Here is a 13,778-nt window from a genome sequence, read left to right as displayed (position 1 = left end):
CCAATAACCAGATGCCTTGAGAATCAAAGAATATACTGAAAAAAATTGAACTAACTGTTAGATCGAGTGAAACTACAAAAATCAGGTGAAAAATATCAGTTTGTAAAAAAACGAAAAACTGTCGCAAACTGGTAAAGCAATTGTTCTTACAGTCTGGATATTCCGTTTTAAAATATAAAGGACAGTGAACATGAAATCTGATTGTTTGAATTTTTTAAAGTGGATATTTACACCCTCAAATACATCTAAAGAAATTATATTTTGAATGACACAACACTAGATGCAGTTACGCAGTTTCGGTAGTAACGGGTAGCAAAGTAAAAAAAAAACACGGACGACAAATAAGGAAAAGATTTGCTAAAAAGAAATATAGTGCCAAACAGCTTAAGGTGTAGTTTTCCTTTGTGGTTCTCTTTTGAAATGCAAAGACTATTAACGCCTGAACTTTTAAAAATGAAAGCGCAAAAAAAATTAAGTAATTAGTTTTGCTTGTTTATTCTCGGTTCAATGTGACAACACTGACAGAAATGTCATACCACCGTAAAGACTTCATAGTTTTGAAACAACCAAAATATTTTTTAAAGAAAATAACCGTTTTCAGGTATAAACAGGCGTAAGAAAGATTCAGGATAAAAACAAATTTTCATTTTGATATCCTTAGCAGGTCTATTCAATGTGTGTTTGAACCACAGTTCATATAATTATCCAGTATGATCATTCTCTATCTCACCCATTATAAAAACCCGGACCGGGGTGCGAGTGCTCCGGAGAACGTTTTTGCAGATATAAACATAAGCGAAGTCAGATTAGCGGGAATGCGGGTTAGTCTGTTTCCGATTGTTTCCAACAAAGTGCATGGAAACAATCGGAAACAGACTAACCCGCATTCCCGCTAATGCAGAAATAAGTGGGAGGAGCTTTTTGTTCGCACCGAGAACGAAGACCAGAAATGATCTGCGATAAGCTTACTGGTATATTCTGTCTACTGTGGTTTGAACCTACCATAAGATATGAACCAAATATATAAACTTACCATAACCATATAACCTACCATAACATACGTACTATAGGCTACCATAGATCTAACTTACCACAAAGACAGTAGATTGCTTCAAACGAGAATCCAAAAAATGAGCATACTAAGCCGAAAACCTAGCAAAAGCCTATCGTCATAAAAGTCTCGAATTTATTATAAGACTTTATTTCTGCTGGTCTTAAGTTTGATATGGCTCTTTAATTTTCTTTAAAATAATTTTTTTTTAAGTTTCGTTCATGATTAACTTAAAAACAGATTGATATAAACAAAAACAATTCCTGGAAATTTAGACAGGAATTGACTTTTTATTGTTTAATTACGATAAAGAAAAATATATTAAATATATTATGTTTTCAGTACAATTCCCGGCAACGCCCTCTTTATTTTTGGTAATTCATGCCGGTCTTAAGCTCGTCTGTTCATTGTATTTTCAATCCCCTCAGGTTTCATTTCTTCCTTCTTAAAACGGAACTTATTTAAATTTTACGTTGGATAATATTGAAAAGCAAGTTCATAAAATATAAGCTATGAGTGACGCAAAAAAGACTTATTAGGATCAAAGTTAACCAGCGATGCTGCCACCACATAAAGAGGGCTATTGCCCAGCTGAACAAGCCTTGTTTAACACAGTTTGACTTATGCCTTCTTGTGAGTATTTTACAATACAGGACATGTAGCTATATGGTAGTTCCAACTCTTAGCAGCCATGTGTTTCTTAGCAGCCATGGGTTCTTTATCAGCCATGGGTTTCTTAGTAGCAATACGTTTCTTAGCAGCAATATGTTTCTTAGCAGCCATGTGTTTCTTAGCAGAAAGGGGTGTCTTAGCATAAATGTGTTTCTTAGAAGCCATGTGTTTCTTAGAAGCCATGTTTTCTTAGCAGCCATGCCTTTCTTAGCAGCCATGTGTTTCTTAGCAGTCATGTATTCTTAGAAGCAATGCGGTTCTGATCAGCAGTGTGTTTCTGAGCTGCAATGGGTTTCTTATAAGCAGCACATTTCTTAGAAGCAAAACGTGGATTAGAAGCAATATGTTTCTTAGCTGCCTGGGGTGTCTTAGAAACCGTGTGTTTCTTAGCAGCCATGTGTTTCTTATAATTCATGTGTTTCTTAGAAGCCGTGTGTTTCTTATAAGCAGCATGTTTCTTAGAAGTAACGTGTGTCTTAGCAGCAATGCATTTCGTCTAAGCAGTGCGTTTCGTAGCAGCAATGCGTTCCTTAGCAGCAGTGCGGTTCTTAGCAGCAGTGCGTTTATTATAAGCCGTATGTTTCTTAGCAGAAGCATGTTTCTTAGCAGCAATACATTTCTTAGCAGCCATGTGTTCTTAGCAGTCATGTGTTTCTTAGAAGCCATATGGGTAGTTCCAACTGTTAAATTTACAGATTTTATTTGAAAAGATTTTGACACTATCGTTTGGCAAATTGCCCAAGAACCTGGCAAAAGTCTATTGACATAATGGCTACGTTTGAGATACCTGAGTCTGTAATATATGTTCTAAAAAGTACAGTTTAAAAACTAATAGTTAAATATGAGAAAACCTAATTAATAATTAGAATAATCCAATACACACACTTGAATTATTTGAAAAAATTTAATCATTGTCATTGTTTACATAGATTTTTCAACTCCAATGAAATAAATGAACAAAATGACTATCACAGGGTCAAAAGTAACGAAAAAAATATCTCGCAGCGTTGAGTAAAAACTTTCTAAATCACTTGTATCAAATGTAATCATCAGACATCACTAAAATCGTAGAAAAAAAAAACAAAAAACAAAACAAAACAGAAGATAAATGCAGATCTTCAGACTTATTGTGAACTGAAAAGTCTCAATAGCCATCACATTATACAAATTCTGAATAGAATGAATGCACCCACTTCGCACCTATGTGCGCTCAACGAATCTATAATGAGCCTTTGTATACAGAATGGGCTGTGGAATTCTGATCAATTCTGTATACATGAACCTTTAATTATTGAATCAAGAAAAAAGTATTATCCACTGACCCTATAAAACCCTATCACGTTGGGACCTCTTTCAAGCACTGCTTTGTGAATGATTTTCAGAGTAACGTCAGAAATGAGAACCAGAAAAGCATGTTGTCAAATTTTTGTCAGCCAATAATGCCAAACATTTACTTCAGAGTTTATCAAATTGTAAAAAATGGGGCAATTTTCACAACCAACCCCATGAGTTTTGATGAATTTCATAAAATTTGATTTTGTAACTTTGATTTTCAGGAAAATTGATGTAGCCCCGATTCTGATCCACAGGAAATTTAGGTGCATGGTATTGGGAACGGTTCCTTTATCCCGTTTATTAATAATACAAATAGTCGTAGACTAAAAATACAAAGTTCTCTTTAAATCAAAGACTCCAAAGATCTCTTATCATGTGATAATTCTAATAAACCTTGAAATGTAAATTACCTTCTTTGCTTCCAAATCGTCAGACTTCAGGAACCCCAAAGGGTCCTGATAGATTCGTTGGGCGCTTGGGCACACATAGGCGCGAAATGGGTACATAGCCAAGATGAAGAAAAAGATCAGCTTATTTATCTATCGTAATCTTAACGGATGAAACTGATGAAATATTTACTTCGAATTAACCATTTGGATTCTTGAACCCTTTCCTTAGAAATTATTTTTGAAACAAACATTAGCGCATTTGGCTTAAATTTATCTTTAAGAATGCAAATATAAGCTACCAAATATTTTACTTCTAAGACTTTATTCTAAGACCACGCCAACCTATCTGTTAAATAACCAATATCATGAAGACTATACCAGAAAGCAGGTTTTTTATTTTTAGAGAATTCGATCTAAAACGGTCTAAAAATTAGGTATAAAACCTTAAACTACGACCACGCTTACCTATCCTTCAAAGAAGAAAAATTCATGGATAGCATGAATACTATACCAGAAAACAGTTGTTTCATCTTCTCAAGATTTGGTTTAAAACGGTATAAAAATTCGGAGTAAAACTTTATATTAGAGCCAAGCCTAACTATCCGTCAAATAACCAATAGTAATGACTATCATGAATGCTGTTACAAGAAAACGGATTTTTCACTTTTGAATGATACAGTCAAAAACGACATAAAAATTAGGAGCAAAACTTTATTTTACGACCATGCCTACCTATCCATCCAATAACTAATAGTTACAGATAGCATGAATACTATACCAGAAAACAGTTCTTTCCTCTTCTCAAGGTTTGGTTTAAAACGGTATAAAAATTCGGAGTAAAACTTTATATTAAAGCCAAGCCTAACTAACCGTCAAATAACCAATAGTAATGCCTATCATGAATGCTGTACAAGAAAACGTATTTTTCACTTTTGAATGGTACAGTCCAAAACGGTATAAAAATTAGGTGCAAAACTTTATACTACGATCACGCCTACCTACCCATCCAATAGCTTAGAGTTATGGTTATCCTGAATATCCTACCAGCAAATACGTTTTTTATTTTCTGAAGATTCGGCATAAACGCTCTAAAAATTTGGTGTAAAACCCTTACACTAAGACCACGGCTACTTATCCGCCACCTAAAAACCGCCACGACTATCATAAATACCATAACAGAAAACGGTCTTTTCATTTTCTGAAGATACCTCTGAAATACCTCTTTGGTACCTCTGAACAGATGGAGATAAAATCAATTAAAAATATTCTTTGTTCGTTGTTTATTGGACTTCCGTTTATTTCAAGTGATTCTATAGCAGCAATAAATGGCCCCTCCTCTGATAACCAAATGTTATACCTTCGCCTCAGCTTGTTTCTGCTTTTATTATGTTCTCCTTTAATATTCTCCTTTATTCCGTCTTTCTTTATTCTCCTTTATCCTTTCTTGTGAATCTAGAAAGCTGGACTCTAAATTATATTTAGAAATACCCCACCTGGGTGCTAATTTAGGAAAAGCCGTTCAACTTAATATTCTGAAACATGAACCAAGAGCCCCCCCCCCCCTACGCAAAAAAAGATTATTAATGATTCTAGAAATACAGATTTATACACTGAATATGATATTATTTCGTGCTTGACACTAGAGTCGTTTTTAATGTGGTCTTTCAAAACTACATAATGAGATTAGTAAATAACTAATTAGTTAATTAATAAAAATAATTTATAAAGAATTCACAACTTTACAAGAATTTATAAAATCGAGTTAGTTATCAAGTAGGATTCAGTATAAAGTTTTATAAGCAATATTTCTGGTAACCTTTATTTGCATTCTTAAAAATAAAAATTTAAGCTCCATACACTAAATTTTATATATATATATATATATATATATTGTGAAAGAGTAATCAAAAGAGTGCATTGATTTGCATTCTTAAAAATAAAATTTAAGCTCCATGCACTAAATTTTATCCATATATATATATATATATATATATATATATATATATATATATATATATATATATATATATATATATATATATATATATATATATATATATATATATATATATATATATATATATATATATATATATATATATATATATATATATATATATATATATATATATATATATATATATATATATATATATATATATATATATATATATATATATATATATATATATATATTGAGAAAGAGTAATCAAAAGAGTGCATTGAGATCAAGAATATTGGCAATAAATCCCATTTTTTAGAGAATTACATGCTACGTCTTTTGAATTGTCGTATATAGAATATATTCACCGAAAATAATCTCAACTACGTAGCCCCGCTTACTCCAAAAAGAAAAATGTATAAAAATATAATTTTGCTTACATACAACTCTCGTCTGACATTAAAAAAACAAACTGATTTCCCTGAATTAACAAAAACACTAAAAACACAGCAAATTAGACGTATTCCGATCTGGTTTTGGGGCAAAGTATTAAAGCTTTTGTATACAATTTTTCCACTTTTAAATAGGCAAGTACGGAGAAAAAATTCACTTACACTGGGCTGGAGGAATTTCAGTGAGGGATCAATCTTATCAAAAAACCAGTAACCATTCAAGTTACAGGATCGAATCTAAATATTGATAGTTCTGAGGAGTTGTCAGGACTAGAGCCCCGCACTCTTTTACGTATATATCCCCCATCTAGGAACAGAAATAGTTTTAAGAAAGGTGTAACTGCTAAAACCAAACAAAAGCACATAAAAAACATCCAAGGCCGTATCCAAGAGGGGGGAGGGGGTAGGGGTTTTCAGCCCCCCCCCACAAATGTTTGTCTGACTAGTTGAAACGTAACAAAATAGAATACAAACCAATTTTTGATGCGTTATTTTGTGACCCCCACCCCCTTCCCCGAACAATCCTTTTTCCGGAAAAATATCCTAGATACGATGGCAAAAAAATGATCCGAAATATCGATATCGATGTGTCGAAAGTGAAAATATCGATATATCGATTGATAAAAATATTACCCAACACTACCACCAACCCTAGGAGTGGCTCTGGTGTTAGTGTACCCCCCCCCTTCCGGAAAAAATCCTGGATACGTCCCTGAAAACATCCCTACACTATTTTACTGAAATTGACTGGAATCCAGTTATCTGGTGCAAAGTGCCTCACAAGCTCCTCATACACTAAATAATGTTTTATGGCTAAAGGTATGTTCAGCGCATTCACTTTATCAAAGACTCTGGTGTAACCAATCCTGTTTCGAATAATGTTTCGACACATTCCTTGTAATGATTTGTTAGCTTCTCGAAATAATACATTTTCATCATTTCTTTCATCAAATGGACAACCATAGGCAACGAGCAGTCTTCTGAGGCCCTCAAATTCTGGTTTGCCATTAAGGAGCTCCAACACCGTTTGACGCTAAAAATAAATACGGACTAGTTAAAATTCCCAAAAATCTAGACTCTTGACGATAGAACAATCTCGGAGAAATTGATTCAAAATTATTCTACTAATACTTACTAACAATCTGAAATAAGATTTTAACCTCAATGGCAACAGTACAGATCCTTGCTTAATTGCATTACCCAGCTTTATCAACAACCTCATTACTAAGCGCACTTGTTCTTACCTTTTCTCTCTCTCTATCTCTATCTCTCACTCACTCACTGTCTCTCTCTCTCTCTCTCTCTCTCTCTATCTTTTCGTTTTTAATAGACATTGACACTTCAGAAAGTTGTTTGACTGCCGATTTTGATTTTCCACTGCGATTATATAGAATAAAATATAGAATTATATCTATAATTTCTTTATAGAGCAATATATAATATCTAAACTCTAATTATATGTAATACATAATCTCTAAATTATATCCATAGAAATTATTATATAATTTCAATATTAAAAATACAGAAATTATATCTAAAATATAGAAAGTTGTAAAATCATGAACCCATTTATGCAAACAAGCATTATTGAGAATAAATACCATTAGACCCTTTTATGACCTAATACCACTTTGATTATACATAAAAAAAAAAACTTGGAAAAAAGAAAAACTGTAAATAAGGCGTCTTCTCAACATTAGGGCACAAAAATTAGTAGGCTAAGTTTTTTTTTCCCTGCATAACCGAAAAATGTATAATCTATATGATAACCCCCTCCCTTGGGAGAGGGTGGTCATATTTCTTTGATGATTTTAAGTTTAGTAAGCGGACAGAGCCACTGATAGAATTATGGAACTGGATAGAATTATGGAATAGTAGCATTTGGGAATAAGGGAAGGATACGAGATGATAATTTTGTTGTAAATTCCTTTTTCTTTTTCCCTCTTCGTTTGTCAAACTTTTCATATATTGACATTCTTTTTAATAAGATTTCACATCAAGGGCGTACCCAGGATTTTTTTTCGGAGGGGGTTTTACTCAACAAAAATATTTGAGGGGGGTTTTACACAACCTAAAAAAAGCATACAAAATTTGTCAATATCCATTTTTGTTACGTTTTTACGAGTCCGACGAACATTTCAGGGGGGGGTCAAATCCCCCAAACCTCCCTCAGGGTACGGCCTTGTTTCACATGTCAGTGCTTACTACAAAGATTTTACATTGCCAATATCTACTACTAAGAATTTAGTTGTTATTAATATTTCACATTGTCATCATTTTGTCAATAGTTGCAATGACAATTTTTTTTTACTAAGGTCAGAAGCCAATTTTAAGTATTGTATTCTAAATGTTTACTTCGCCGAAATTCATCAAAGCGTAAAACAGACAATTTTTTAATGTAGAAAAACAAATTGATATATTGAGGCAAAAAATGTCTTTTGAAAAACCATAAAAAAAAGGCTCAAAGTCTATCATTTTAGTGCTAAGAACACCAGTTGGCTACTTCAGAAATTTAGCATAGCCCTCAATAAAATATTTACTACAATGAGTGAACCCCCGACTAAGTGTGGAGGATTCTATTACTGGCATGTTGCCTTTCCTCCATCACTACCTTATTTCTTAGCATTTTCTCCTCATAAAACACACACACAATATTACATTTTACTATTCCTTCAAAGGCTCATTGACCTGTAAAGAAGAGGAAAGACAAACGAGTCACTCACTCAGAGAAGAAAAAAAAAATTAAATTAATCACTTACTCACAGAGAGAAGAGCAAAACGGAGAAGAAAAGAAAATATTAATAAAATAAAAACTATAGAAAATAAACCTAAATAGATTGAATAGACTAAATTAATTAAGTAGATTAAATAGACGCTAATAAAATAACAACAAACATGTATGAAAAAAAAAAAAAATAAATAGATATAAATATCTTCTAAGAAGCCAAAGAATTTTTAATATTCCATACAATATGACTCGCCATTAAAAGATTAAAATCTGACATTACACAAGGAGTAAACTTGAACATACTTTTTTGTATAGCGAAGATTATACTTATTCTGATAAGAGGTAAACGATGGCGGAACACTTAGGGGCCGGGGGAGGTCACCATGAAGCTGAGAAAAAGTAAAACATACACACGAAAGAATATACAGTGATTCGAGATCAATTTAAAAGATAACTCAAGAACGATTAGTTTCCTGAATAAGGTTTCTAGCTTTATTGTAAACCTTAGAAAGTGGTTTTAACAGTGAAGGAAAGGTTGAAATCCATAGTATTGTATAGTAAGAAACGTAAGATTGAATCAAGCAGTGAAAAAGGATAAATTTCAGATACCTGGGGATGAACCTGAGAAACACGTAAAAAAAACATGACTTATACAAATTTTGAGTAAGATAATTAGCATCAAGCCAAAAAATTACCCTCTCAAATAAATTTCCAGATTTGATTGAAGCTCTGATTCGTAATTACCTAAAGTTCCAAGCGTGCTGTCATCAGTAAAACAAACACGGACATCAAAAGAATGCGAACTATAATTGCCACTATGGACAAGGGAAGCCTTAGGATGACAAAATCTAAAGCAATTAACAAGTTTCTGCTTTTTAACTAATTAAAAAGGATCATTTACATAAATTAAAAATAGCATAGGCCCTAAAACTGGTCCCGGGGAGACGTCAAAATTCACTTGTGAGGGTGAATGGGAAAGTGGATCAACAGAAATTAATCTATCATTCAAATAAGACTGTACCAAGAAAATACATTTCCCCTTATACCAAAATGAGACATCTTCGATAGAAGAATTTCATGGGTTAAGGAATCGAATGCCCTACGAATACCAAGGAATATAGTAACCAGAATTAATTCCGAATCTAACGCAGAATGTATTAAATTCAAAAGGATCATACTGGCATGTTCAGTGGGAGTACCTTATTCGGAAACCAAATTGAAAATCATGAAGGAAGTGTTTAGATTTTAGAAAAGCAAGGAGACGAGAAAGCACAGCCTTTTCAAAAATTTTACTAAATACTGATAAAATTGATATTGAAGACAATCTTAACGGTGAAAGCAGCTCAACTTTGACCAAAATAATAAACAAACGTGATCCTATCAATGGCTCAGCCTCAGCTTGGCTCATATTTATGATGGCCTCTTTCAACAAAGAGACTTGATTTTCCCTTAGACTAAGGGGAGAAATTTTGGAACAGAATCATCAGAATTTTCAGACATCTTTGAAAAACATTTAGATTTGTGTTTTCACAGGTTTTCTAACACCCCTGTCCCCACAGGGAATTTTAGAGAAGACGGGTTCAGGGAGCACTCACCCCAGGCACAAAAATTTTAGCGGCGTAAATTTGAAAACAATAATCTAATATTTATAATCATCTTGTAGATTTTGAAGTTTATTTTTATTAAAATAAAGTAGAGGTCGTAGTTGGCAGTAGTAGTATTGGAATTTTGACAAAAACAACATTATACCTTAATTTTCAGTTTTCAGTTTTTTTTTTCTCTATTTTTAGGTTTGAAAATGCAATTCCTGTTATTTGAGTAGAATTTTAAGCCATCTCAATGCGTTCTTTTCTAAATTTAAGAAATGTATTTGTAGATTTTGAAACCTCTTAAATTGGGATTGAGCAAAGTTGTGAAGCTGAAAATACTTTTCTTGCACTTCATTTCTGCAGAAGATCTATTTTGCAAGGTTTCACTTTTCTAATACAGATTTACAAAGGTAAATCTTCCTTTAGAAGGAGAAAGAGTGGAGGAAGGTACTGAAAAATACCTCCGCCGGACATACATTAGTAAGTAGATTCATCCCTGAAAGTTTCATTTTCCTAACCTAATCCCTTTGCAAGATCGCAAAAAGTAGCTTGTCTAGAATTTTACCACATCTAATTTTAAACATAGAATTTTACCAAATCTAATTTTAAACATATCCCCAAAAAAATTCTATACACAAAATTGTATTATATTTGCGTCAGGAAAAGAAGATATGATTGACCATAAAGCGTACCGAAACAGTACACTATTACTCTGCGGCTACCAGACGACATCCCTGCGGCTGCACCTACGAGAAGTAATTCTCCAATGACGGCAGATCATGGCGTAATGCGAAAAAACAAACCAAAAAAAAAACAAAACAAAAAGGCAAAACCAAACTAGGGTGATTTTCTTAATTGTTTTGTTTCTTCATTATTTTATTAATTAATTTTATTAACTGTTTCTTTTTGTCGTAAGTCACATACAGGAGATGCAAACAAGCTATCCCAAATTAGGGTCAATTGGCTGGAGGGAAATTTTGATAAGCTACTTCTTGGCATTCTTAAATCAATACCTCCACACACGATTGTTATGGTAAGAAATTTTGTGTTGAAAGCGTTGAAGGTGAGGTGCAAACAGCGCAATTAGAAGTACTTTCGAATTAGTGCTTGGTTCCGATTTAATGCGTCCGTAGTTCAATGTATATAATAACAACTTTATGATATATAATATATATGTATATAATAATATATATAAAATATATGTAATATAAAATGTAAACACATAGACTTAGATCCTCCTACGCCTGGGGGCACATTGGGCTGCGACGGTTGGCCTCCAGCTTGGCCGATCTTGTGCCAAAGACCAAAGTTTATTCAGAGTGGTTCGGACACTCGTCGCCTCTTTATCGAGGGATCGACCAAGTGTGCTGCGTTTTCTTCCACTCCTTCGAGTGCCGGGTGGGGTTCAACACCAGACGTCGTTTGGGAGGCGTCCTTCGCTCATGCGGGTCATATACCCCCAGTATTTCCATCTTCTCATTCTGATCTCGTCCGTTACAAGTGGTTGTTCGGTATCAGCCCTTATTTGGTCATTCGTTATTCTGCCAATCCAATGTACCGCAAGGATTCTACGCAGGTAATTATTCTCGAAGCCAAGTGGTCTTTTCTCAGCATTCTTTAAAAGGCTCCAGGACTCACATCCATATAAAAGTATAGAGAGCACATTACTCCTAAACAATCGCACTTTCAACTTCTGAGGGTATTTTCTAGGTATCCAAATATTCTTCAGCTGAGAAAATGCTCCACATGCATTTGCTATGCGTAGCATGATTTCTCTATTACAAGTCCCAACTTGGGTCACCGTACTACCGAGGTACTTAATTTCTTTGACCTCTTCTATATCAGTGCCTTCGTATCAAACGCCAGCTGCAAAAGTTGTCGCTACTCCGTTTGAAATGCTTTTCATTTTATCAACATTAACCTTCAGGCCCATAGGGGCAGTTTTTGCTGCTATTTCATTCAGATTATATTGAATGTCCTCTTGGCAGTGAGCCGAGAGAACGGTATCGTTAGAAAAATCACAGTTGTGTATTCGACGCTCGGGGCTTAGCTGTATGCCTTCTCGAAAATGCACGCTAGAAGCACAAAATCTATAAGTATTACGAATAATATTGGACATAGTAAACGTCCTTGACGTACACCGGACTCGACAGGGAACCACTCTGACAGCCCATTCTCCGTCTGGACTGCACAAACCTATGCAGCATACAGGGCTTTAATCATACTCACAATTTTCAGAGTCATTCCATACGCTAGGAGAATTTTGCCACATTGCCTCTTGGTGCACAGAGTCAAATGCTTTCAAGAAGTCTATTAACACAAAAATAATCTGCACTTGCCATTCGTTTGATTTCTCCAGTAGAACACGTAAGCAGAACATCATGTCGCAGCAAGAACGATTTGGGTGGAAACCATGTTGCTCATCCCTTAAAATCAAGTCCACTTGAGTCTGAATTTTACTCATAATCTGACATAGAACTTTACTTCCGACCGTCTGGAGTGTGATACCTCTCCAGCTATCGCATGATGTCTTTCAACCTTTCTTGAAGAGTTTCACGATAATGCCTTTATTCCAGTCGGGAAGGACAGCCTCGTCGTCCCAGGCTTTACTAAGCAGCTTAAATAGTAGGCCAGCGATAGCTGTTCTCTCATATTTCTACAGCTCTGGAGGGACTCCTTCACATCGAGCTGCTTTCTCAATTTTTAGTGACTTCAGAGCTATCACAACTTCCTGAAAGAGGACGGGGCTCGAATAGACATCCAAGTTAAATAGGGGTATGCCGGGGACCAACAGTGGCTCATGGGGTATCGGCTGGTTCAGAAATCCAAGAAATATTTACTCCAACGGTTCTGGGCATCTACCTGATTGGTAAGTAGCTGTCCACTTGTATCCTCTATGAAAGGGCAAGGGTTTGTTTGCGCGCCGAAAAGGTTCTTAGGAAGCATAAAGACGGTTTTACTACCACCCCTACTGGCTGCTCTTTCTGCCTCAGGTGCTATGTTTTCAACATATGTTCTCTTGTCATTCCTAGCAGACGTTTCACTCATATGGGCACATTTATACTGCCTTTTTAAACTATCACAGTATGGTCTATCCCCAAGCTTATTAGATGAATGATTTGGTGAGTATTTATCAACGAGAGCTTTCAGATTTGTTATTTCCTTAATCAGCTGCCAAGTTTCTTCATTAATCCACTCTTACTTATTTCGTTTTACTTATATCTAAAAACTTTTTAGGCAGTCCGATAGTCATTTCCAAAAAAAATCTGAACTTGCTTCGTCGGACTCATCGAGGCTGAAAGCTGCGAACTTTTTTTTTAGTTCAATATTATATTTTTAACGAATAGTCTTATCATTGAACTTATGGATATCAGATTTCTTAACTGTAACTGACACTTTCTTCACCACCTTCAACTTAAATTTGCACTTGGCTATAACTATTTTATGGTCAGAGAAGCAGTCGGCTCCGCGGTAAGCTCTGGGACCCTCTTCTGCGCTTGCTGACGAGTATATGGTCGATCTGGTTTCGAGTGGTACCATCGGGTGAATTACACGTGTATTTGTGGAGTCTTATAGGGGTACCATGTACCTCCTACAATCATGACATTAGTGACACAATA

General features: G+C 34.6%; 1 protein-coding gene across 1 annotated transcript in view; it reads right to left on the bottom strand.

The window, feature by feature from the left end:
• Window positions 1-6,565: 6,565 nt before the first annotated feature.
• The window catches only part of LOC148940313 (uncharacterized), a 31,653-nt gene continuing 24,440 nt past the window's right edge, over window positions 6,566-13,778 (bottom strand). Inside the window, exon 5 of the mRNA XM_089106130.1 lies at window positions 6,566-6,874. Within this exon, the coding sequence (XP_088962256.1) occupies window positions 6,566-6,874 (309 nt within the window). The remainder of the gene's footprint in view (window positions 6,875-13,778) is intronic.

The sequence above is a fragment of the Artemia sp. Qi Xiang Cuo genome, chromosome 20 (genome assembly GCF_049724085.1).
Source record: "Artemia sp. Qi Xiang Cuo chromosome 20, ASM4972408v1, whole genome shotgun sequence".
NCBI lineage: Eukaryota > Metazoa > Arthropoda > Branchiopoda > Anostraca > Artemiidae > Artemia > Artemia sp. Qi Xiang Cuo.
This window is presented reverse-complemented; position numbering and strand designations above follow the sequence as displayed.